A 25,193-nucleotide genomic window follows, 5' to 3' on the forward strand; every position below is an offset into this window, starting at 1 on the left:
CTTGCCAGCCCCCTGCGGAAGTAACAGCAGCCCCTCAGGAGACCTCAGTGCGCTGGGCATGGGAAGGCGGCTTAGAACTGGAATGGTACCATCTCCTGAAGCGAGGTCAGGTACAGCAGCTCTGTCTTTCTGAATCTCCGGCAGGCCTCCAGGGCCTCTGGCCAGGCACCAGCAGAGGACGAGTCCCAGAGGTAGCAGCTGCCGTTCCAGTGGCTCCAGCCGGGCTCCGCTGGGCAGGAACTCGGGGGTGCTGAGCCAGAGTGGAGAGAGGCCATCCCTGAGGGGCACGAGTAAAGACTCACGGTGCCCAGAGGGTGCCCGCCAAGCCCATCTTTCGGCCCGTAGCTCTTATTTCCCAAGAGCAGCCGATCCAGGTCCCCACCCTGCCGTGCTGATGGGGAGCTGGGCTGTGATGCGGTCACTGCGGGACCTCTCCGCCTGGGCTGCAGGACGACCCCGGCTGCTTCGACCTCACCACGGCCCAGCGAGCCACTCACCCCAGAGCCCCTCGCACACCCAGGGCCTGAGGTGGGAGCATGGAGAGGTGGCCAAATCCGGGTCTCCCCTGGGACGAATCTCCAAGCAGCCTCCGGTCACCAGAGGCACATCGGGGAACCTGACAGGGGAAGCAAGCAGGGTTGCATCCGGCTGAGCATCGCCTGGAGATCCAACAGGCGGGGACGCCCTGTGTGGCTTCTCTCTCTGCTTTTCAGCAGCTGGAAGGAAAGATTCACCAGAGGCTTCAGGTCCTGGGGGGCAGGAGGGGGATGAGGCAGCCTCCAAGAGCCCAGGGAAAAGATGGAGTGAGAAGCAGAGCGGCCAAAATGGTGACCAATGTTTCCCAAAGCAGCTTCCTACCCCAAGGTGCTCACCAAGGCGGAGAAAGGCTATCCGCTCGGCCTCCTTCCCATCTCCAGACTCCGCCTGCATCACTCAGCCCTGTCCAGCTGCCCCTTCGCACCATGGCTGCCACCCAGGCCTGTGAGGGAAAAGGGACCCCCTCACTCTCAAACCTTCGGCCGTCCCGGGGAAAGAAGGCCAGCCTTGCCAAGGAAGGGACCTGCGCTGTTCCCTCAGGGCCCACATGGGAAGGCTGGCAGCTCAGGCTCCCTGCGCCAGGGGCTGGCATGAGTGGGAGGAAAAGCAGGCCTGAGCTTGACTCTCAAGGGTCAAGACAGCAAACCCTCGTCTTATTAAAAGCAGTCTGCCTGGCTTGTCTTGATGCCTTCCCTGCTTGCTTGTGTTTAAATATCTTGGTATATTTACACTGTTATTAATTAACAGCTGTGTAACAAGGAGAATGCAACTTGAAGTGAGAATGCTCCGCAGCGCTGAGAAAGCACCTCTTTCTGTTTTACTGCTAGGCACAAGGGAAGTTTTGCCTTGCCTGGCCATCGCCCTCCTCCCCCTCTTAAAGAGACATCCAAAACTTCTGGCCTTTTCCTGGGCACTGCTCAGAACCAGGAGGGTCACATTTTCGCCATAGGCCTGACAGGCAGCTTTGGCCTCTTGCCAGCTCTTGCTGCCCTGCTCCTCCACGTAATAGCAGTGTCCGCCCCAGAACCACCAGCCGGGACCCTTTGGACATCTGGAATGTACCAGACCTAAGAGAAATATTAACAGTATTAATGATTTAGCTGTATGGTGCCTGAGTAGATATTTAAACCCAAGACATGAGGGACGTATGTATTTGTGAACTTTTAATGAATGCAACCACAAAACCAAGCCGCACACTTTACCATGAAGACATGAAGGGCTGAAGCGACGCACACAGCTCAGGCTGCCATCGCACCGGCCGGTCAGAGGGTTGTAGGTGTGCGTGCTCAGGCAAGGAGAAGAGCGCCTTTGGCAATGCTTTCCACAGAATCCAGGGGAGCAAGCTGCAAAGGGGAGAAGACGTTGGAAAGGCCATCCCTTCCCTCCCGAAGGAAACCGGGCCTTCCTCCAAAGAACCAGCCTTGCTACCGGCTCCTGAAGAACTCCGATTCGTTCTATGGGTTTTCAGGCAGAGCACACAGGGCTCACCAGTCAAATTAAGACAAAAACCTGCCAAAGGCCGAACGGGGATGGTCCTCACTCTAGCAAAGAATACCCTTCCAGGCCTTCCAGGCCAGCCAGTGGCCTTGAGAGCTATGCTCTTCTCTGCAGCGCAGGAGGCGAGTCCAGGGGGCCGGAAAGCCCAGGACAATCCTGAAGTGCCAATGGAGGGAAGCCCCTCGCCTGTCCTGTCAAGACAGGAAGGCACTGACCTGCCTTCAGAGAGAGGAGAGCCCCTGATCCAGGGCTGTCGACCAGCACCGTCCCTGCCACTGTGTAATGAGCGCCTTTCAGGCTCAGAAGCCCCGTACAGAGTTCCTTCTGCAGGTAGCAGGCATCTTCGGCCTCCTGCCACGAGGCATGCCTCTGCTCGGGCGCAGCCTCCTGATGGGACAGCAGCAGCTTCTCCCTGAATGAAGGCAGCTTCACATCTGCAGGGGATGACGGTGAACATCTGCCTCTGCAGCTAGAAGTAAAGCTCAAAGCCCCTCGTTTTGGGCACAGCCCCTGCACAACAGGATGAGCTCTAACCCTTCGGAGTGGCACAAAGGTTAGGCACATCTCCAAGGTCTCCCCCCACCCCTTTTTTTCCCCTACATCAGTAACAACTGGGTGTGAATTAACAGCGAGGAGAGGATGCGCATGGAAGAAGGCCAAGCCCATCGCTAGCCGGGAGATGCTCTCCTGCTCACCTCAGGTGGGGCAGGCTCTTGGCCTGACTAATGATCAGCCAGTTGGTAGCGTAGAACAGCTTCCTGCATTGGCCAAGGGTTCCCATAGGGGCACCAGGTTAGTCACGGCAGTGAGCCGAGGCTGGGTTCCATGGCCTGTTGAGTCTGAATTCAGCTCAAGTTTTCCTGAATATCTGAAGAGACTCGGATAAAACTGGGACCTGTAACAGGTTCTGTCCTTGTCAAATCCCAGAGGAAGCAGGTCACCTCTTGGTGCTTTTAGGGCAAAGCATTTGTGGGTGAAAACTTGTGTCCTTCTCCCCTTTTCATCCCCCAGAATTGTTCTTGGCTGGGTTTGTGTGGAGCAAAGCCGTACCTTCACCTCGCTGGCAAGCCCAAAGTGAGCCTCCTGGCTGCTGAAAGCCTCTTCTCCCATCTGCAGAGGGGTCTGCTGGGACCTGAGAGGGGCAGGGAGAGGTGAGGGCCAGAAGGACTATGCAGGTCAGCTTCCAAAGGCATCCGGGTATCCAAGCCATCCTCACAAAAACTCTCTAGATGGAGCAACTATACTATCGCAATTCACAGGAAGGGTTTTGCCTGCCGGAGAGGAGGGGACAACTCCAAGGCAGGGCACCACCTTATGGTGGGGAGACGCTGCCGTATATGAAGAAGGGCTCCCACGCCCCTCACCTTGCTGAGGGGTGGAACCTTCCTCACTGTGCTGCCCAGATACCTCTTGCACACGGCCTTGGCTTCAACCTGACTACTGTAGCGCTTGTAAGACCAGCAACTTCCTCGCTCAAATATCCATACCTCAAGCGGAAGGCACTTCAGAGAGGCAATGAGGGCTGTGAGAAGAGGGTTCACCTTGAAGGACAAGATAGGTGGCTGCACAGTCATCCCAGAGGGCAGCCAGGGCAAGAAGCTGAGGCAGACATGCTCTTTCTGTCTGGAAGACCCCACCCTTTACACCCCAAGCTCTTCCCCTTTCTCGGGACCCCTCAGGGCCAGGGTCCCTCGTCTCTTCTTCTGGGCTTGAGGGAGAGGCTCTTGACAAGCCCAAGGCAAGCCTGGTTCCCAAGCCTGAGCTGTGGGAGAGGCAAAGCTGGAGCCAGGGGTGGGCCTGGGCTGGACGGGCCAATTCAGTTCTCCTACCGGGAGCCTCTCGGTAATAGAGGAAGCCATCACAGAGGCCAGTCAGTGGGTTGCAGCTCAAGCTGGGCTCACATCGAGGACACATCGATTGGCAGTCCTCCCCAGAGTAGCCCGGGGAGCATCTTGTTTTGACGTGCACGGCTGCTGCTGCTGCTGCTGCTCCAGGATCCTCCAGGGTGATAAAGCGTCTCCCCACCATAAGGTGGTGGCCTGCCACGGTGCTGACCACAACATCACAGCCCTCGCCCAATGCGCTGCACTGCTGCTTGGCGGCCTGCAGCGAACGAAAGCTCAGGTCTGCAGCCTTGGTGCCCACAAAGGATTTCCCAGGGAAGGTCATGTACAAATCTGGAGGAAACCGAACAGGCCAGGTGAAAGGCAAGAACGCCTCATCTCTCCTGGCCAACGGTCCTGGCAGGCGAGCCAGCCTCATCCCTCCTGCTCTTTTCACAGCCTCACACTCACACCCTCCGCAAACTTTTCCTTTGGTCGAGAGACCAGGTCAGCCGGTGCTTCAGCTGGCTTGCTTAGTAAATAAAAAAGTGATCCTTAAAAGTGCAGCAATTGGATGAACAGAGGCAAGAAAGGGAGGGGATTCAGACCATGCAGCAGCTGACCAGAAGGCACTGTCCACCACCAAAGGCTGAGGCTTTGGTTATGCCACCTTTAGAGCACGGCTGGAGTGGGCAATTCGACCTCCTATTCCATGTAGCTCTGTCTCCTTCCTTGCCACGTTTAGGCACCCCTGTTGTCTTCTTCCTTTTTTCTCTACCCTACCCTTCCCTACCACCATCAGCCATAAAACACAACTGTCTGCAGCTTTCACCTTGCCACAAGGGGGCTGGGTTCCTCTTAAGTATCATTTGTGTGGAAAAGTTGTTCGCCCGACAGCAGAGCTGTGGGACACGGGGCAAGGAGTCGTGCTCTTCCCCACCAGCTCTTACCACTTCGGCGCGGAGCCTGGCAGATCCATCGGTGAGGCCTGTGGCACGGCTCAGCCTTCAGGAAGCCAGAGGTCAGAGCAAGCATGCAGACTGCTTTGCTGGAAGGCTCCAGAGAGAACATGAAGCTACGTGGAAAAGAATTAAAGAGGAGAAGATGCGAAAAAAACCAATTAGCTCCGCAACACCCATTTGGCCCAGTCAGCGAAGATCCCAGTGGCTCTACATGCCAACCTGCTAGGCTTGGATGGAGTTTAGCCTTGGCCTTTTTTCTGTATGGAGTAGATCAACCCAGAGTGGAGGGCTTATTGGAGGGCAGCCTCAGGGGTGGGGAGGTATCTTACCGCTTCAGCGCTTGGTTGAACTGGGTCCCATCCAGCCAGCTCCACAGATCTCTGCCACTGCTGTGCAACCCTGTCCAGAGGCTCCCTGACACTTGCCCCTGCAGCCACATCTGCAATGCACACACAGGGGCGGTGCATTCCGCCGCGTGGGATTTCCGGCCTTCCAGAGGCCAAACCCACAGAACTGCCCATTGCTCCTCACCACCCACCCAAATCTCTGGCCACAACACTGCAGCAGACTGGCCCCAGAGGAGGCAAGGCCCTTGTCTCCTTGCTGTGCTTGGATCTTCCCAGTAAGATCCTGAGTGGCTGGGCCTTATTGCTCCAGGCAGCCCAACCAGAAACTCCCAGCCCAAAGCTCAACTGCTCACCAGATCCTGCGGGCTGTTCAGAGAGAGCAGGCTCCCCCCCTGGAACCGCTGGCAGAACCTCTGTGCCTGGCTCCACTCGAGAGCTGCGTCCAGCACGAAGAAGAGGCATTTGTCCTTCCAAGGTCTCCAGCCCCTGGAATGGGGACAGTGCACATCTGGGGAGAAAAGAGCAGGTGGAGGGTGGCCTGAGAACACAGCTGGCTTCCTCCTGCCTCAGAGTGAGGTGAAGGCTCAGTAGCTTCCTAAGCAAGCATCCTGGTGGTGCTTTGGGGGGGGCAGGGTGGGGGCAGATGGATGGAGATGCATCCAGTGGTGAAATCTGAATTGATTTGCTACTGGTTCGCTGCTTGCACATACATGCAGCGTGCCAAACACACGCTGAGTGCGCATTCGCAGTGTGCACCAAAAGGAGGCTTGGGAAGGTAAGTAGAACAGCGAGGGGGGGGGGGAAATCAGTTGTGGCACGCAATTTAGCTTCGCTAGAAAGCAGGATTTCCTGCTTTCTAGCAAAGCTAAACCCCGCTGCACAGCTGGTTGTTGGAAATGTCGGTTTGGAAGAACCAGTAGCTTTTTTTAACTACCGGTTCACCCAAACCTGTAGTTTTTATCACTCCAGTTCGCCCAAACGGGAGCGAACCAGTAGCATTTCACCGCTGGATGCATCCAATCCATCCTGGCTCTTTCCTTTCCCCAGAGGCTTTTCGGAGCATCACCTGAGGCAGAGGGAGGACCGAGAACATCATGAGCACCACTGAGTTCCTTACCCCAATCCAGAAAGAAGTACAAGGCCTGGGGAGTGCATTTTCCCAGATACAGTGTGGCATTGGTGGCTTCTTGAAACAAGCAGAGCCCCGAGTGCAGATTCTGCAGACGCATGTCCTGCAAGAGGCGGAAGCTACTCCGAGGGTCAGGAGAGCAGTCCCAGCTGCTCAGAACAGAGGAGCTACCTGAGACCACCTGCACAGAATAGACCAAGAGTGGCTCACCTGACTTATACTTTGAATTGGTTTCTAAATTACTTTAGCAAGTTTGGGTCATAAATCAAGTAGTACTCTTCTGACGGACTCAGGAATGTCTGCACCCTCAAAAATTACAGACTTATCCAGGGTTTGCAGGGACAAAAAAGACAAACAAGCAAAATATAGAGTTAAAAATGCAAACAAGTCATGACTGACCAGAAGACAGGCAGGAGGGTCTGCAACATTGCGGAGGCGGCCGTTCAGCTGCAATCCCCAGAGAGCCCGTGAGGCACATGGGCCAGGCAGGGGCTGGATGTGGAGGATGGACCACTCTGGGTCTGTGCAGAGAACCAGAGCCTTCCCTCTGAGCCAGAGGCGGCCAAACCACAAAAAAGGACGAGCTAGGGATGGGAGAGGGAGAGGAGAAGCAAAACACTCTGGTTCACCATTTATTTCCAAAGAACTGGAGTGAACTTAACCCTTGTCTCTGGGAGCTCTGAAGGAGGAGGAGGAGCTGGAGTGTTTTTGAGTAAGGAAGAAATTCCTGCTGTCCTAATTTCCTTGGGGGGAGGGCGCTCATCCCCAGACCAAGGGATCCTGCTGGACAGTGGGCCCAACTAGGCTTTGGGCAGCAACTGGAGGCAAATGCAGACGAGGAGGAAGCCGGGAAGGAAGGTGACACCAGCAGTTGGGAAGGGATCCCCATTCCTCTTGTGGAGAGGGAGCAACTCAACCACCAACAAAGGGATGTGAACGAAAAGGCCAACTGGGACGTGCAAGGTGAATGGAGCACCTACAGACCCGCAGTTGCATCACCCCCAACTCAGCCCGTCGCGATGCCCCAACAGAAACTCCCCCATCCGGGCAGCCATAGTTGGTGTCCACCCAACCCATCAAAATACCACCACCACCACCGCCTCTTTACCTGGCTCTTCACTGGGAGGGCTGAACTGCACACCTGGAGGCTTCTTTACAACCAGCTGGCTCCAGCTCACCACGTTCCCAGGGAATTTCCACCTGTTTCTCAAGGCTGACAGTTGCTTCACTGAGAACTCAGAAAGGGCTCGGTCCCACAGGTTCACCTCACTCAGATCGCCCACGTAGAAGCTGGCCCCTGCAAGGTGACCCTGGTCAGCAAGACCCCTGCCTTATGCTACACACACACATACAGATAAATGAGTAACTATAGGCAGGACGCTTCTCTCACTTAGATACAGGCCTTACAGAGAAAAAGAAGGTGGGGGGGAGAAGGGCACTTGAGATGGTAACGGCCGTCACTTCTGGCACCGGTGCAAATCATCCCCCAAGGGACTCAGTCAGGACTCACCCCCGTGGCCACCTTCCAGCTGCCCTAGGCTCAGCCTTCCCCCCAGGGATAGCCCCTTCCACAGGAAGCCACCACTTTCGGACACGTCTGGCTGCCAGGTCTCTCCATCCACGAAGACTTTGAAGGGAGCAATGCCGGGAGTGTTGGTGACCGAGACAGCCAGGTGATGCCAGGATCCATCCAAAAGGAGGACTCGGGTGCCACTGAACAGCAGAGCTCTGCAAGAAGAACCAGAGCAGGACCTGGGAAAAGGCTCAACTCCCTCCGTGGTCCTCTCGCGCTGCTCCTTCCCAGGCAAGTCCGTGTGGCCAGCGGATAGAGAGATGCCAGAGGAAGGGCCTCTGGATGTGGGTTTGCAGTGGTCCCAGGGAGGGAGAGAGAGTCAACGGCACAGCCCCTGCCCGCCTCACCCCTTGGCGTGGAATTCCAGTCCAGAAGGGGAGAGAAGGAAGAGCGCAAACTCTGCCTGCTGCTGCCACTTCAAGGAATAGCTGACTGCGCACATCCGAGGAGAGTCCAGGAAGGTGCTTCGGATCCACAGCCCAAGAGTGAAGTTGCCCAGGTAGCAGTGGACGGCATCCTCCAGCTGCAGGCTGCTCCCCTGGGCGAAGCGCAAGTCAGAGGAGAGTGGATACTCTGGAAGAAGATGCCAAGGGGTGAGGGCAACCCAGGGGGGCAACAGAGGCTCCGTGACCCTCTAAAACATTCAGGAGAGCCCCAACCAGAAAGTTCTGAATTCTGCTTTTCCCTCTGATCTGGAGACAGCCATCTTTGATCAGAATTGCAGGGGATCTCTTGCCTCCTTACTTCCAGTGCATGGCTATGAAACTAGCTCTCCTAGAAGGGCTCCCTCCATGAGAAGGAGAGCAGCAGCCTATGCTCAGGCCCTTCTCCAACTGAGTGGGGTCGGGGTGCACCAGCCAAGACAGGCCTGTCCCCCACCACCTGAGGCGGCTGCTTGTGTCCCTTGCTGTGCCTGCTTGGGGCTGACTGGACCAACCTACCCAGGGAAGTGTTGGCTACGGTGGCTCCACTTATCTGCAAGGAGCTGATGTTTGCAAGGAAGGCCTTTTGGTTGTCCGACAGCCGGAAGTGCTCCTGGTGGTTGAAGAAGCAGGCGAAGCCATCTGGGTAGCTGATGAAGCTCCAGGTGTTGAGGCCGGGGGGGAAAGGGGTACGAAGGTAGTTCTTGTGCACCAAAAATCTGCTGTGTTCACTAAAGATGCTGCCATGGATATGAGTGGCATTGCACTCAAAGATAATCAAGAAGAGGGTGCCGTTCGGATGGAAGCAGGTCAAAGCCAAAGAGAAGGTGGCATGGGCAGTCAAAGAGAAGGTGACATCAGCTGTGGCATAAGGACCCATCCCGCCCGGGAGGAGAAACCGAACAGGTTCCGGAGGGCCACAGGAATCTGCCAGCAAAGAGCAGAATGAATTAGGCCTCCTTCAAGGAAACCCAGGAAGAGCAACCTGTGGAGGGAATTTGCAGCTGGGTTCTGAAGTAGTATTCGGATCATTTCTTGAAGGCATATGAGGCTCCCAGCCCATGAAAGGATCTGACTTTTCTAGAGTTTTAGATAAAAGTGAGTTCAACAGACCAGAGGCCTACTCTTCTGGGCTCGGCACACAAAAAGATTCCCAAATCACGCTTCCCATTGTGGGATTCACCACTGTGTTCCGCAACAACACAAGAGTAAGAGGTTATTCTACATGCTTCCACACTTCCTCGGTTATTTAGAAGAGGTTGGCCTTGAAGACTATTAAAAAGGACAGCCTGGGTGTGGATCTGTCTGGCAATTCTGACCTCAATTCATTGCACTCACCATACTGGAGTTGGCAGATGAAACCTATGTACTCGGCTGCAGGGTGCACCTGGCAAGGCCTGGCCTTCCACGTCCCATGCTGCCCGCCATCCAGGGGCCGAAGACTGAGCACTGCGCACCGGTCCTGTTCTGCGGACAGGGCTAAAGGGAGAGGAGGGGGGAATTTTGGGCTCCGTCAGCCTCCCACACCTCCAGGACACCCTGCAGCCTATTCTCACAAGTAGGTTACAATTTTCTTCGAGATGGTGTGACAGGAGAGTTTTAAAATCTGTGAATGGGTTGTAACACCCTCGCTCAGTATAGTAAAGCTCCAACATCAATTTCATTAAAGTAGCACAATAATGTTATAGAAATGATGTGCTGTAACAAGACAGGGATTTTTTTTTTATTTGAATTTATATCCCGCCCTTCTCCGAAGACTCAGGACGGCTTACACTATGTTAGCAATAGTCTTCATCCATTTGTATATTATATACAAAGTCAACTTTTATTTCCCCCAACAATCTGGGTCCTCATTTTACCTACCTTATAAAGGATGGAAGGCTGAGTCAACCTTGGGCCTGGTGGGACTTGAACTTGCAGTAATTGCAAGCAGCTGTGTTAATAACAGACAGACTTAGTCTGCTGAGCCACCAGAGGCCCCAGATTTTTTTTTGTTCTTCCATTTATGATTTCATTTTAATTATAACCCAAAAGGCTCTTTAAAAAAAGGAAATGTCAAGACAAATAACAGATTTCAGCCACGTAACCCAAGGGTCCAGAAAAGTACCTGAGTGCCACCGGAGGTAGGTGGGGGCCGAGGCATCGCTCCATTTCCACATGGCCTCCAGGTGCAGACCGATCCACAGGTGCCAGCCATCCTCAGGAAAAGCACCTGGAGGGGAGGGGCAGAACCAGCAGGGATGAGACACCTGAAGAGCACTGCCCCTCCCCGCCCCACCCCCCCTCGGACACAGGCATTCTCCGAGGAGCAAAAGCAGAAAATCGAAGGACAGGAGGCGGCTGAGCCTGACGGTTCCAGTTGGGTCACTTTTGATCAGCCTGTGCAACTATGAAAACTGATCAGGAATCTCCACAAAGGCCCCGGAGAATTGGTAGACATCTTACTTGACAGAAAAGTATTCTCCTCTTCATCGTGGATAATGGCCAAGTTTCCGCCGAGCTCCTGGCAGAAAGACTGGGCCTCTCCCCACGACCTCTGTTCCCGCAAGGATGGGAAATGGAAGACGTAGCAGTGAGAGCGGAATCGCACTTTTCTGGTGCTGCTGGAAAAGGCATCTGGACGAGAGAGAAAAATATGCGAGTTTCAAAAATGTCTGTGGAGATTCTCAAATACCCAGGCAGGCGTGGTTTCAAAGAGAAACTGGTTTCACACCAAGGAGAAGGAATCTAGCAACGCCTTCTACTTCTCTGGAGAGGGCAGATGAATTCTGCCTGTTCGAAGCCACCCTACTCCTAAGTAACAGTAAGAAAGCACCTTTTGCTTTCATGTCCTGAGGATGAGTTGTCTAGTGTGTGTAACAGATGTGGACTAAGTCAGGTTTCATCAGGAGGAGACACAGAATGATGCCTTTCTCTGCATTGCCACGGTGCATATGCCCCTAATTTAATTCCATTTTTGCTAGACCAATTCTTGAATACAGCTCATCTGTCTGGAACCCGCACTGCATATCGGACATAAATACAATTGAGAGAGTCCAGAGATATTTCACAAGAAGAGTCCTCCACTCCTCTGCTTGCAATAAAATACCTTATATCACCAGACTCCAAATTTTGGACTTAAGACAATTTAGAACTAAACTGACTTCAGTCTGACCTAAGCATAGTACATAAAATCATCTACCACAATGTCCTGTCAATGACTACGTGAGCTTCAACCACAACAATACACGAGCAAATAATAGATACAAACTCAAGTAACCGCTCCAAACTCGACAGCAGAAGATATGACTTCAGTAACAGAGTGGTCAATGCCTGGAATGCACTACCTGTCTCTGTAGTTTCTTCCCCAAACCCCCAAAACTTTAAGCTTGGACTGTCTACTGTTGACCTCACCCCATTCCTAAGAGGTCTGTAAGGGGCGTGCATATGTGCACCTCGTGCCTTCCATCCCTGTCCTAATTTTACTTACTCTTTTCATGTATCCAAATTATGTTTATACTTTTACCTGTTATCTTATATATGATTGACAAATAAATAAATAAATTTTCCACAGTATTTGTTGTATGAAATTCTTCCTCCTGGTTTGGGGTTGGGAGGGAGAAAGAGCGAGTCAGATGTTTTACTTGCCATACCTTTCATCAGCTTCTCACAGATAAATGAGGTGCTGGCCTCGCAGTCCCAGTCTCTCCACTGCGCAGCATAGATGCCCACAAGCTGGGTGCAGTGCTTCTTCCCGGGGTGGCCCTGGAGCCAGTGGCTGGAGAAATTGGAGAACTCAAAACCAAGGTGTGAGCTGGAGGAGATTTAAATAGGACTCCGTGCAAAAAGGGTGTTTTTCACTGGATGTTCCGTGACCTGGAGGCCACCTTGGAAGGTCTTCTCCAGTCAGGAGGAGATGGGAGAGGAGAGGCTGACTAGGCCACCTCTGCAGCTTGGTGTACGTTGGCTGAATCCTCCCTTCTCTTGGGACACCCACCAACCAAACACCAAACTCTTTCTTCCCTCACCTGTACCAACTCTGTGATATTGGAGTGCCATCCACCCAGGTGAGCTGAACCTCTCGCCATGCCAGTCCAATCCAGAAGTAGGCCGCGTGACCCCTGGCACCATCGGTAAGGTCCCTCAGGAACATCTGTGCCAAGGCAAGTTTCAAAGGCAAGGTTGAGACCACAGCAGCATTGTCTCTGCTCTTACAGAAAGCAGGAAGGCTAAAACTTTCCTATGGCCAGTGCAGCAATAGAGCTGTCTTCATGGCAGCTGGACCTAAGCCAACCACCTGCATGGGCAGTTTTCCCCCCACTCCTCTTTTTATTCCCCAAGGGAGTGCGGATTGCAAAGACCACCTCTTACTTGCTTGCTATAATCCTTGATGACTACTAGATCTGCCTTTTGGTCCTGACAGAAGGCTCTGGCCTCCTTCCAGGAGAGAGCAGGAGCAGCTGGGATATAGAAGCAGAACTCATCTCTGTATGGGATCCACTTTGGGGGGCACCACCCCAGTCCTGCATACAGAAGCAGTAAAGATGCATCTTGGATCAGAATTTTTGTTGCTAAACAGAAAAGGGCTAAGCTTTAGTCCTACGGGGTTTAGTTCCACTCAGTCCTACAACAGCTCCTGAGTTTCAGACACATCAGATTCAACCTTCCCAAGAACGGCCACTTATCATAGGCATGATGGAGCACACGGATGATCTGTTCTTTGAACTACAGGCCAGCTTTCTTCCTTGGTCTAGCAGCAACTTGGCCCTGATTCTGCAGGCAACCTTCTAGCAGCTTCTGTGTCACTCTCTGTCCTCATCCACACAGCCAGACTCGCGTGGACTGTTAGAATCCACAGGCTAAAATCTTTCAATCCAAATAATAAAATGAGACTAAGCAGACCCAGAAGTGGAAGAAATGAGAGGGCATTAAAAGGAAATATTTAATTTAAAACTTGTCATTCATGTTGATGTTATGTAGAAGATTAAAAAGAATGAAATTAGTAAATGGGAGTACAAGAGTTTAACATCAACGGGAATAGAAAAAAAAGGGGGGGAAAGAGAGATAAATCTGATTAAAGATTAAAATTGGGGGTGGAGGTTAAGATTAGAGTTTTAAGAGAAATGAAATAGGGAAATAAAAAAGGAAGGAAAATATATTGATGAAAGCATATAAGAAATGTTGAAAAAAACCAAATTGGATGTAAACATGTACCTGGCTAATATTTGGTTCAGAAAAGATATATTGTATGTTGTTGTTTGTGTGTAAAAAATAAAAAATTGTTTTATATATATATATATATATATATATATATATATATATATATATATATATATATATATATATATATATATATAGTTCACATAGATAAAAGATTAAATGAACTATCCTCTCACCAGAACTTATGAAGAGCAATGCCAATGGCCCCCAGACTACCTTCCAGTGCGATTCTGCTCCGCCCATCTCAACCGGTCCTAAAATCAGAGGAAAACCCATCGTTTTTCTTCGGCAGCCTCCGGGAAGTGGAAACCCCTTTAAGTGGATACATTGGATACATTTCCACCATCGATCAAGGGCTCTCTCACTTGAGAGCTGCCCAATTATTTGGTGACGGAGTCCATCTGGAACACCCGTGTAGGAAAAGGAGAAACAACGTTTGAATAGGACTGGAAACTCCCCATCCTACCCCACCGTGCCACATGGGACGTGGGGTCCTGCCAGGGAGCTGGGCCCTTCCCGAGGGAGGGCACCTCTGGGCATCCTCCTCCGCCCCATGGGTCGGGCAGCCAGAGCATCACCTCTCCTCCCCGAGACCTCTCAAGAGACCCTCTGGGCCCTACCTGGCCCTGCTAACTTGAGGCAGGCTTCTCTAGGCCTCAACGGGCCTCACCCAGGCAGGAACTGGAGCAAGAAGAGGATAAGTGATGCAGCCCTAGACACCTGCGCCTCCGAGGCCTCCGAGGGCCAGAACAACAAGTGACTGAAGCCTCTTGCGACAGACGTAAGTACCTGCCCGAATACCTCTTACCTGGGCTTCCTCCTTCTCACCTGGCCACGAGCAACAGCAACGGGCCCAGGCACCTAGGGCTCTGCCCAGGCCTCCCACTGAGCCTCCCCAGACCCACCGTCTGAGGAGACCCTCCACAGCCTGCCCCAAAAGGGAAGCGTGACCCGAAAAGGGGTCCCGTTTCCAGAGGGGATTTTCTGAAGGGGTTCCCCCGCTGGTTTCCCCTTGGTTTGGGGCTACCGATTGTTCCTCTGTGCCTCCAGGTTCAGGTTGTAAGCTTTTGTGGCTGCCTTTTAAAAGCATACTCGTGAGTAAGAATTTGCCTGCTTTTTTTTTTTTATTTATAATAACAGCCACTTATAAAGATATGTTTAACAAATACCAAGGCACAGAAAAATCACGAGCAGGTTCATATTTAGAAAGGCAGATTTGTGACTTTTAATTAAAAAACAATCAAAGTATCTCAAGCTAAAATAGCCCTTGATAGATCAAGTAATCAGGAAAGCAGAAGCAGCCAAACCTTTTGGATCCCTTCGTGATTTGATACGGCTCTGGCTGCTTATCCTTCAAACATCCAAGATGGGCTAAATTCAGTATTTTCACTTGTGCCGAATTCAACAAGTTAAATTAAAGGACTGGAGCTGAGAAACACACTGTTAAACAACGTTTTTACCAAGTGTGTGAGAAGTCCTCGGGTATCACACATTTGAAAATCGAAATTTACTGTCCAGTATGGACTCCTCATGAAATTAACAGCTCTGTAGATTATCGTTAACATTATTTTCTTCTACTTATGACATAATTCATATCAGAAAATATTTTAATATTACTATTGCAGCAGCATAGCAGTATGATATTCTCTCACTTGGAAACTGTCAGAAAAACATTCCAGTTTTTGAAAAAGAGACTAAACCTAAAAAAATTAAGAAAATATAAGAGTCAAAGAGTGTTACGCTGCTGAGTTTCAGCCCCCAACAGACTCACAGCCAAGCATGTTCTCCAAAATGGAAAACAAAAAAGGACTGAGGGTGTTTGCTCCAAGGATGCCTGGTGCCCAGTCCAGCAAAAAGACAAAAAGGAATCAGGGGAAGAGATAAAAGAGGGGAGAAGAGCAGAATGACAGAACTGGAGAGTTAGGAGGGACCTTGGAGGTCTTCTAGTAGGACCCCCTTGCTTAAGCAGGAGACCCTATATCATTTCAGACAAATGGCTCTCCCTCCTCTGTAGCCATTCCAGACCTAGTGCTTCTCTGGAAGCAGCCTGTGACTGACTAAAAAGAGACTAGAGGCAGAGTCCGAGCCATCGGATCTATTCGGACAGACACTTGCAACTAAGACCCAAATAAAACACCTCACTAAGAACGCAACCCGAGGATTAGGACCAGCTGGCTACACTCTGCAGCAATGCCCAGCTTGCCATCACCAAGCAAGCACTGAGGAGCTGGTGCAAGATTTGAGGCCGGAGGGCTTACACGCAACCCCTGGACTGGTTAGGAGATGGTGCTAGAAGCCCTGAAAATTGCAGCAAAAAGGTTTTCAGAAAATCCTGGAATCTGAAGTCCAGCAATGAGCAAATGCTTCTCCTCCCTTCCCAGTTACTCCCCCCAGGCAGGCAGGAAGCTAATTCAGCTCTGAAAAGCCGCAGCGGTTCCACAGCAGAGAGTGGGGTCGCAGGGGCAGCAGCAGCCATTCCAGGGAAGGCAGGGCTGGGGCTCAGGCGAGACTTCCTGGCACGAGCCACTCGGCTGCTCCGTGATGACCGGCTTCTCCTTGGAGAACCGCTCCAGTGACAGCCGGCCTCCCTGCCGGGGAAGCACCTTCTCGGACTTGACGGCGAGGAAGGCCGCGAGGTCCAAGTCAAGCATTGCCACCCCTCCGCGTGGGGTGGGGGTGTTTTGGCGGCACTGGGGACACGGGATCCACCACTGCTCGTTGGCCACCACATTGAGGCGTCGGATACAGGCCTGGCAAAATGCGTGGCCACAGTAGAGGCGGCGAGGGAGGTGGGCAGAGAGGTCATAGCAGCAGTAACAGATGACGCACTCGAGTTTGAGGCTGCTGGGACTGGGGACAGCAGCCTCCAGGCCGGGCTTGGCAGCCTCGTCGTCCTCAGGCCCAGAAGGCAGAGCAGTCCTGCAGGGAGGAACCCAAGAGAAGAGTCGTTCAGGACCAGACGTGGAAGCAGACTTTGGGCAGCAGCTCCAGTTGGTCTCAGTTGCCACTCTTTCAAATCTGCCTGCTGCAGAAGGCCGTCAGCTCAGGGACTGCCTCTGAATGCCCGTCAGTCTGAAACTCCTAAATCTACTCCCGATTCTGTTTCTGAAGCTCAGAACTAGAGAAAAAAAAAAAAGGGGGGGGGGAGGAAGGCACAACTTCCCAGTCACATTGTGATCTGGACAGCCAGGCTGCTGGCAAAGGAATTTCAGGTTTCAGGTGGTGCCTTATTCCCTTGGAGGCATCGTCTGCAATTGCAAAGCTGTCCAGCAAAACTGACCCCTTGAAAGCAGGGGACAACTAGCTGACCAAGCCAGTCACTTAAGAGCCTCAATTCAAGTGAAAAGGGAGAAAATTACATGGAAATCCCTCCCAAATGCAGCACCCCAAAAGGGATGACCTCCACAAATGGCCTCCAAACTGTGGTCAGCAGGCCACGATCCCCTGCGAGGGCTCACCTTACCCAAAGCCAAAGAGTGAAGGCCGATGGGGATCTGTGGCTACACAATCGGCAGGCAGGGCGGTTTCTGTGGGAGAAACTTACATTTCCTGCTCCTGCTGCATCTTCACTCTCCTTCAGGGAAAGAAAGGGAGGCTGACAGCTTCTGGCCGCAGCCTCTCACGCTGTTAAATTATTCACATTTCAGGTGCAGTTGCTGGTACTGTATCTACCAAGAGGAGGCCAACTTCACAAGATAGAGTTACTGGTGTCCTGGCCAACAATAGCCACAGAAACACAATTATAGGCTCCTTCCTTGCCTGCCTCCTCCAACTCCTCTGCCCAGCACTGCCCTGGATGTTAGTCATGAAACCACCTTTTGCACAAACGCCTGAAGTGCTCACCTCCCACCCACAGGAGAAACAACCCATAGGATTGGAAGAAGAAGGAGAGAGGGAGGGAGGCAGGGAGGGAGAGGGGGGAGGGAGGAGGGAGGGAGGAGAGGAGGGAGGGAGAGAGAGGAGGAGAGAGGAGATGGACGGAGGGAGGGAGAGGGGAGGAGGAAGGAAGAGGGAGAGGGAGGGAGGGAGAGAGAGGAAGGAGGGAGAGGGAGGGAGGGAGAGGGGGGAGGGAGGGAGGGAGAGGGGGGAGGGAGGAAGGGAGAGAGAGAGGGAGATGGAGGGAGGGAGGGAGAGGGGAGGGAGGAAGGGAGAGAGAGAGAGGGAGAGGGAAGGAGGGAGGGAGAGGGAGGCTGGAAGGGAGGGAGAGACTGAGGCTGTTCTTTCCTAAGTCCAGGACTGTCCCAGAGGCTGAGAGATGAATACCTGGAAGAGAGGGGCTGTTGGCTGGAGGCGGTTCTCAACAGGAACCCCCCACTGGGCAACGTGGGGAACAGCCTGGGGCCACACTGCTTGCAACAAGAGGCACGGTGGAGCGGAGGCATGGGATGCGAGGCTGCTGGTAGAGTTGATCCTTCTGCAGATTCGGATTAGCCTCTGGGATGCCATTCTCCGGCCTGAAAACTGAAACTGACCCTTGGCCAGTGGTCTAGAAGGGGACTTTTCACCAGCAGCTCCCTGCCTGGGACTCCTTTCTCTGCAGGAAGGGAGGATACTCTTCTTAGGGCAAATCTTAAATCCTACTCGGACTCTTATTGGTAGCTTTAAGGCTCATAGTTTAGTCCCCGCTGTTTGAACTGGTAGGGATCTGGCAATCTACTAGCTTTCCAGATATGCCGCATTAACCATTTATTGTAAACTGCTTCCTGATATGAAGATAAGAAAGCTAAATGACAATTCCAAATTTCTGAAGAGTTGGGTCACTGTTCCATCATGGGCTCCTGTTTTTCCATAAAGTCCCCATAATTTCCAAATGGACTGAACAATAAAAGGAAGCAGGAAGAAAAACGGGACTGCTTCAGACCAAGAGGTGCTTTGCCCATTCTTCAGATTCTCCTCTTCCTACAGACAAATCTGGATATTTGGCTGTCAGAAAGTCCAGACAGGGTCGCTGCCCCCTCCCCCTCCCCAGAAGTCAGGCCCCACCAAGGAGGGCAATGGAAGGGCTGCTCCATTCTGGCTGCAATAACTAAGATCAGACCATGTGCCAACCCTGCAAAGCCTTGCCCACACGGGGCATAGACATTCTATGATGCCTCACTTCATGAAGCAGCCTCATTGCGAGACAAGAAATGGGGCAGGAGGCCGATGGAGAAAAAAACGCTGCGGTGGGCCCAACGGTTGTGTGTGCCAGACCCAGGGCAAGCCCGCTCTTGCCTGCTTTCCTCCTGAACAGACAGACAGCAGTGGGGCAGGCACCCGCCTAGCCACATTCCTCAACCCTTTCACGGAATGGGGGTGGGTGGGGTGGTGGTGGTGCTGTTTCATTTAAATGGGCTCAGTGGAGGGAGGCACAGCACCCATGAGACCTTGGAGGGAGGGCGAGGGAGGAAAGGGGGGAGAAAGGGATGAGAGTCAGCCCTTCTCCTGGGAGTGGGTGGGAAGCACTTAGGTGGTAAATGTTTGCCTGCCTTCTGCTGCTTGCTTATGTGCTGACCAATTTCTGCCTCCATCTGAACCAGTGGTGGGTGTCAAATTTTTTTACTACGGGTTCTATGGGTGTGGCTTGGTGGGTGTGGAAGGGGAAGGATAGTTTAAAATCTCCATTTCCAGCCCACTCCAGGGAAAGGATACTGAAAAATCTCTATTCCCAGCCCACTCCAGGGAAAGGATACTGCAAAATACCCATTTCCTCCTGATCAGCTGGGACTCGGGAGGCAGAGAAGAGATGGGGGCAGGGCCAGTCAGAATTTTTACTACCAGTTCTCCAAACTACTCAAAATTTCCGCTACCGGCTCTCCAGAACTGGTCAGAACCTGCTGAAACCCACCCTCCCCTTAGCTGGTTACAAGCAGGAAGGAAGGAAGGAAGCTTAGAGTCCCCTCTGGCACACCCAGGTCAATCTCCTCCTCCTACGTCTCCGATTCCTTTCCCGTAACTGGGCGAAACTGACCGGAGGGCGAAACGTTTTGGACCAAGTACTTCAAATGGACTAATTTACAGGATGTGCCTGAAATCCAGAACTCATGACTCCAGTGGAATTGAAATTTGGCAAATTTTATAAAACTTTTTGTGACATACGATTATCGTAACACAAAATGTCATAAAACGTTTCCTGTGCTGATGCTTGGCTACGTAATACAGTTCAATATGGGCCATTCTCAAGGCAGAAATGTCTCCGAATGTCCCCCACTGAAGAAGGCCAGACAAGAGGCGCTCCACCACTATGGAAGGAACTGAAAAATCCGCTCAGGAAAAACCTCCCAACGGATGAGCTGGCGGTCCGTGGGTTGGCCGGTGCAGAAATCTAAAGCAACATCATTCCTCTTACTGCGCACTATTGCGCTGCTGTCCCATCAGCCTCAGCAATGTGTTTTGTTTCTTCTCCTTGGCTCAGAGCTGGGCTCTGCTTTCCAGGCCTCAGGAAACCAGCTCCTCCATTGCGGCTTCGGAGAAGCAGCCCCAAAGCCCACAGGCACCTGTTCCCCAGCCACATGCTCCATCTGGCAGAGGCTTCCATTGCCAGCGAGTCTGAGAGGGAAGCCAGGTGGGGCTGTCACGGCATGGCAGAGAACGAGGCAGGGTGTCACATGAAGGAAGGGTGGCAAGGCAAGGTTGGCAAGGCAGACGTGGAATCTCGCCCTGTTGGGGCTGTGCCAAGGAACGCCCATGGGTGACCTTCCGAGTGCGTGTCCTTGGGAGGCTCACAAAGCAGGTCCCAAGCCAGGCTGCCTTGGGCGAAGATAAGGAAAATGGAAAGGCCTCCACAGGATGCAGAAAGACCAGGCAAAGGAGGAGCAGTGGGGGTGTGGGGAGCATGAACACCAGGAAGACATGCTGGCTGGGCAAGGACATGTTTTATGACCCTGGTTATTGACAGAGAACTTTCACCATACCTCCCTTAAAGGGCAGAGGCTAAGGGCCGCACCCTGAGCAAACAAGGTCAGCCTTCCACACAGCAAAGCCACTGGCAGCTACACCCGCCTCCCATCCAGTGTCTGCTCCATTCGTCTTCTATCCACTCCCCTCCAGAGAAAGGGCAGGGGGTGAGGCCATGTGCCCAAGGGAAGGGAAGGCACTGCAGGCTCTGGCTGGTCTTCGTAGACAGGGAGCAAATCTGGCTCCCAACTCCAGATCAGGGTTAGGGCCATGTCCACTCTTCATCATCCTTTGCCAGGAGAACCTTTTCCCTGTTCTTCATCGAATGCTGGCCCAGACAGCCCTCCTCTGCTGCCCATGTTGCCTCAAGGGAAATGGGGGAAAGAAAAGTTGACCGCTCCTTTAGGCCTCCCGGGCATCAGGGCACAACTGTTCTGGCAGAGGGAGGGCAGTGGCCGGGAGTGGGGCAGATGAATGCAGCTACATTGAGCCAGCCTCAATTGCTCTTCGATTAGGAGATGATGCAACAGCACTTCCTGCAGCAAGGCGAGCAACAGCAGCCGCAGCAGCCACAACAGCCGGGATCTGGAGCGGCCTCTTCATGGCTCTTCCAGCGGAAGGGCTCCGGAGCATCCACCCTGGGCACCTTGAGGCTGGCGTAGGGATTGGTGGGTCTGGCTTGCGACTCCGCCTGCGCTTGGCCCTTCCAAGCCAGAGAGGGAGATTTTGGGTCTGCCTCTTTCTGTGGGACTGCCGAGCAGGAGGGCAAGACACCGGGACTGAAGTCCTCCCCCAGGTAGGATCTCAGGAAGTCATCCTTCAGCTGAGCCCGCGGAATGGTGACGCTGGCATAGGGGTTTTCGATGGTGAACCCCTGGTCCATGGCTGCCTGCTCTGCCTGCTGACAATCCTAGAAGAGCAGCGGCTGCAGCAGCCCCTAAGGAGGTGGGGCACTGGGCCTGCCCAGCTGCTGCTTCTCTTGTCCAGTCACCAAAGAAAAGAACCAACGCTTGGAGACAAAAAGGAGATTTTATTGTCAGCAATTTTCCCGTGTTGCAGAGCAAGAAAGGAGGCATTACAAGAATCAAACTGAAACTAACTTTGGTAAAATTACAGCGGAAGTCAGGAACCAGCCACCCCCACTTCTTCTGGAAGAGGGACAGGAGAAGACTACAGAAAGGGGCATGGTGGCTGGGGGTGGGTGGGGGAGGCTGGATTACAGTCCCTGTTTCCAAAGCACTAACTGCCTTGTGGCCTGGGGCTCCTCCTGTTGCCTGGACAGCTGCCCAAATCTAGAGCGCTGGTCTTCCCAACTTCACCTGGGCACTGAGAAAGTAAAAAAAAATGAGGAAGTGGGGGGGGGGGGCCAGCAGGCTGTCACTGGTCTCCAGCATTTGGTCAACAACATTCAACAGGCTGAATTTCAACCAGCGGACCTTGTTTCTCTGGGTGGGCAGCCCCCCTGGTGACATTCGCCCAAGTGAAGGGTCTCCAGCAACGGGGCTCTCTTTGCAAATCCCATGCTTGGATCTGGAAAGTCCTTTCCAGGCTTCTGGTGGGGGTGGGGAACAGCTGCACCAGTGGAACTTCTTCCTACCAAAGGCAAAGGGTTCCTGCCCTTGGGACGACCCAGAGGCTACCTCTAAACTAAGCGTGCTCAGCGGCGGAAGCGCTGGGTTGCCCCAGGTTGCCAGGCCAGCACCTCCCTGGTTTGACAGACAGGTAGGTGGACGCCTCTGGTACCTGCCTGCTTTCTTCGGGCAGCACCGACCCAGCCCCGGTGCCCCCACCCAGCCCCGGACCCCGGCCTCGCCGTCGCTGCCCGGGGAAAAGAGTCGGTTTCAGCGCGCCCCCGACCTACCTCGCAGGATCGTCGGGAGGAAGAGGTGCCCTCTTTGCTGACCGTCTGCTGCGCCTCCAGCCAGGGAGGGACCCGGCGGCCGCGCCCTCCCAGCCTCCGCAGGGCCACCTTCTCCCGCGGGAGCCGGCAGCGGCACCGCCCAGCAAAGTTCGGGCGGGCCCCGCGGCAGCCCTCCTCCGCTTCGGAGCTCCACGCGCAGCGGCAGCAGCTCCGCCGCGAAAGCCTCCTCCGCGGCCCCCTCCTTGACACCCGACTCCGGCAGCGGTTCGTCCTCGGGGGTGCGGAGGAGCCCCGACGTGCGAACCTCCAGGCGACGCCCCCTCCCGCCCCCCCGGAGAAGGGCCCCCGAGGAAATCTTCCACAACCCGGCCCCCTCCTTCCTGCTTGCGCCTCGCCACCGATCGCAGGGCTCCGGCAGGGGCAAAAGATCCCAGGGCCCACCGGGCAGGGGGCTAAGGATGCCCCCTCGAAATTTCCGTTACCCATTGGAAGTGGCTCGCCTGGTCGAGGCCATTCCTCCCCCCCCCCCCCCGCGACCGGCGCCTTTTTTCTAAGAGGAAAGGCCTTAAACAGATCTGAGCCAGCAAACCCTGGTCTCCGCTGCCCCCACAGGGCGCCTGGCTCCCCCTTCCTACCCTGAGGCTGGATTGCTGGGGGTGGCGGGGGGGGGATGGGGGACACAGAAAAGGCCGAGGGGGCTGCCTCGGGACAGGGACAGGCAAGCAAGCAGGCAGGGCAAGTGCTGTTCCCCAGAGCCAACGCTAGGGGTCAGCCCTCCCCTAGCCCTGGCCTGCTTCCCCTCTCCATCCCAATGCTTGAGAGTTGAGGGTTATGGGTGTGTGTGTGTGATGTTTTATCTAAAAGGCAGCAGGTTAACTAATCTTATGGATAAACTGCATGATATGACTATCTTACTACTGTATGACATATTAGGAGAACTGCTACATACAGTATGAGGTATAACTTTTTTAAAACAAGGAAACAGCATAATGCATATATGTAAATAAAATGAAAAGAAAATGCAACTTTCCCCTCACTCCTGGGTCCCAAAGTGGGTCACCGTGCAACACTATGCCACACTGTCCTCACAGCTCCCGGAAAGCACAAGAACTCAGGGCAAAGAGACGGCTCGGCCTACTCAGGCCCAGCACTTCAGCCCAACAAAGGAAGGGCCTTCTCCAGTGTTGTGAAAGCTTCCCTGGGCCCTTGTCATGCAGTCTTCTCTCGGGGCCAATCCAGCTGCCTCTGCCCCCTTCCAGGGGCGGAGGAAAGCCAGCCATTGTGACCACCCATCGAGTCTCCTCCGGCTGGAGGAGAAACTGAGGATTTCCTGTCCCAGAACCAGCACTTCCGCCTCCTGGGCCCCTCCCTGTGGTTATCACCCCCACCCCCCACAAGTGGTGAGGTTTCCACCCTAGTCCTGCCTCTTAGTCATACTTAGCAAATTTCCCAGCCCAACAAGTCATGATCGGGAGCAGCAATGTTATTTTCATTATTAATATTATCGTACCAAGTCAGAGCAAGTTTCCTCAGAATGCAAAAAGGCTGGCTTGGCTTCCCCAGGGAAGATTCTGGCTGAAAAGACGGTGCCCTCTGCCCTTTGCAGACCTTAAGCCTGTGCAGCATGCTTCAGTTAAATGGGCATCATTTCCTGCCCTCACTTGGTTAGTCCAACCAGTTTCAATTAAATTTGTGCATATTTTCATATGAGTAAGGCTATTAGATTTGAAGGGAAACATAATGCATCAATAACACTCAAAACTTTTAGTACAACTTGAAGGAAAAAAATAATACCTCATTTATGGATGGGGCCTCGGCGGAAATAGGCTGCCCTGTCTCAAAGTCCCTCTTCAAAGATGGCGTCTGCCAGGCCCACCCCTGGGAGCGCCCTTTTGCTCACAGCCCCCAGATCCCCCCTCACAATGTCCAGTGGGGCAGGGCAGGGGGCTGCCAAGGGAGACTGAAAGACTGGAGATACAAGGCAGCTTTGTGCAAAGATCCCAAACACAGCCGGGGGTGGGGGTGGAAAGGGGGCGGATGCTGAGCCAGGCTCCATGAGAAGGGCAGGTGGCCTTCCATTGGGAGCAAGCCGAATTCCCTGTATCCTCCTCAGCTGGGACTAAGGAGACTCCAGGTGGGGCCGAGAGACAGGGGTATTCACCATCTGCTGCCTCGGGAACTGAAGCCGGGGAAATTTCAAGCACCAATCGTCCTCCTCTTTCTCCTTCACCAGCCACTTTGCCAGCCAGCTCAGGCCAACTTTGGAAACAGGAGATTCCACTGGTTGTTTTCAGGTTATCTGAAAAGGCCGTTGAAAGCTACATTAAGCTCAGGCTTTTCATTTCAGAACAGGGTTCACAAATGTTAACAAAAGGGAATCATCCTGCCAGGTGACCCACAAAAACAACCTCCAAGAGAGCATTTGGTGCTATTTTAATGCCCTGTTCAGAACATCGGACGAGCATCACCTCAGGAGGAGACCTGGTCAGGATAGGGCTGAGCTTAAACTGAAGAGCCGGATGGGAAGAAAAGGGAGGGAGCAGGCAGGGAGATTTCCCTAGTAAGTTCTGATGAACTGAGGGAGGGGGGAGCACAGACAGGGAAGGTGTGTGTGCAGGTGCAGACCAATTGCAAGCAGCCTGTCAGTTGTGGCTCTCCCATGGTTTTGCTATCTCACAATCATGATTTTTCCCACTTTTTTAAAGGAAAAAAATAGCCTCCACCATTCCTATTGAAGAGAGAGTGAAAGCGAATTTCCTGCTCTTGATGTTCTCTCGATGTCCCCTGACTCATGGGGTACAGACCCACAGGGAACAAAAGGATCTCCCACCACCACCCCGCCCTCAATAACTTTTTGCAAGGCCCAGCAGGGCCCTGGAGGAGGCATCTGCTCAGCAGCAGGACAGCACCCTGGACCAAACCCCCTTCCACTTTTATTGTAGTCTTACTGCTTATGTTATTTTCCAA

The 25,193-nt window shown here is 53.3% G+C and overlaps 2 protein-coding genes and 1 long non-coding RNA gene across 6 annotated transcripts in view; 1 reads left to right on the forward strand and 2 right to left on the reverse strand.

Moving 5' to 3' along the window:
• The window catches only part of LOC131185948 (uncharacterized), a 26,651-nt gene extending 9,288 nt beyond the window's left edge, over positions 1-17,363 (forward strand). The window contains exons 2-3 of the long non-coding RNA XR_009152268.1: positions 13,669-14,270; positions 17,137-17,363. This is a non-coding gene — a long non-coding RNA (uncharacterized LOC131185948). The remainder of the gene's footprint in view (positions 1-13,668; positions 14,271-17,136) is intronic.
• The window catches only part of NDOR1 (NADPH dependent diflavin oxidoreductase 1), a 55,673-nt gene that overhangs the window by 7,229 nt on the left and 23,251 nt on the right, over positions 1-25,193 (reverse strand). Inside the window, exons 1-26 of one of the 4 annotated variants that reach the window (XM_058158941.1) lie at positions 24,388-24,494; positions 13,666-13,743; positions 12,641-12,792; positions 12,298-12,422; positions 11,923-12,083; positions 10,736-10,906; positions 10,398-10,502; positions 9,629-9,769; positions 8,810-9,217; positions 8,216-8,441; positions 7,806-8,023; positions 7,404-7,592; positions 6,695-6,879; positions 6,284-6,476; positions 5,520-5,674; positions 5,149-5,258; positions 4,808-4,932; positions 3,864-4,211; positions 3,399-3,556; positions 3,085-3,166; positions 2,250-2,468; positions 1,740-1,880; positions 1,438-1,604; positions 873-979; positions 498-616; positions 90-277 (exon numbers count right to left, since the gene is read on the reverse strand). In XM_058158941.1, coding sequence (XP_058014924.1) covers positions 90-277; positions 498-616; positions 873-979; positions 1,438-1,604; positions 1,740-1,880; positions 2,250-2,468; positions 3,085-3,166; positions 3,399-3,556; positions 3,864-4,211; positions 4,808-4,932; positions 5,149-5,258; positions 5,520-5,674; positions 6,284-6,476; positions 6,695-6,879; positions 7,404-7,592; positions 7,806-8,023; positions 8,216-8,441; positions 8,810-9,217; positions 9,629-9,769; positions 10,398-10,502; positions 10,736-10,906; positions 11,923-12,083; positions 12,298-12,422; positions 12,641-12,792; positions 13,666-13,732 — 4,260 coding nt within the window. In that variant the 5' untranslated portion in view covers positions 13,733-13,743; positions 24,388-24,494. Of the gene's footprint in view, positions 1-89; positions 278-497; positions 617-872; positions 980-1,437; positions 1,605-1,739; positions 1,881-2,249; positions 2,469-3,084; positions 3,167-3,398; positions 3,557-3,863; positions 4,212-4,807; positions 4,933-5,148; positions 5,259-5,519; positions 5,675-6,283; positions 6,477-6,694; positions 6,880-7,403; positions 7,593-7,805; positions 8,024-8,215; positions 8,442-8,809; positions 9,218-9,628; positions 9,770-10,397; positions 10,503-10,735; positions 10,907-11,922; positions 12,084-12,297; positions 12,423-12,640; positions 12,793-13,665; positions 13,744-21,220; positions 21,375-21,416; positions 21,692-24,387; positions 24,495-25,193 lie in introns of those variants that run through there. The other 3 variants (XM_058158949.1, XM_058158948.1, XM_058158947.1) reach the window with 3 other exon arrangements.
• On the reverse strand, positions 15,091-17,143 carry RNF224 (ring finger protein 224). Its single transcript, XM_058159003.1, has 2 exons — positions 17,034-17,143; positions 15,091-16,408 (listed from the first exon to the last, which is right to left on the reverse strand). Exons 1-2 carry the CDS (start codon positions 17,051-17,053, stop codon positions 15,901-15,903), a joined length of 528 nt encoding a protein of 175 aa, XP_058014986.1. The 5' UTR covers positions 17,054-17,143; the 3' UTR covers positions 15,091-15,900.

The sequence above is a fragment of the Ahaetulla prasina genome, chromosome 16, assembly GCF_028640845.1.
Source record: "Ahaetulla prasina isolate Xishuangbanna chromosome 16, ASM2864084v1, whole genome shotgun sequence".
NCBI lineage: Eukaryota > Metazoa > Chordata > Lepidosauria > Squamata > Colubridae > Ahaetulla > Ahaetulla prasina.

What these genes read in the sequence shown, in the direction of transcription:
- RNF224 (XM_058159003.1), bottom strand. Translation starts at nt 17,053, where the DNA reads ATGCAGCAGGAGCAGGAAAT. An exon ending in ATGCAGCAGGAGCAGGAAAT is followed by an intron (nt 16,409 to 17,033) that starts GTAAGTTTCTCC and finishes TCCTCCCTGCAG; the next exon opens with GACTGCTCTGCCTTCTGGGC.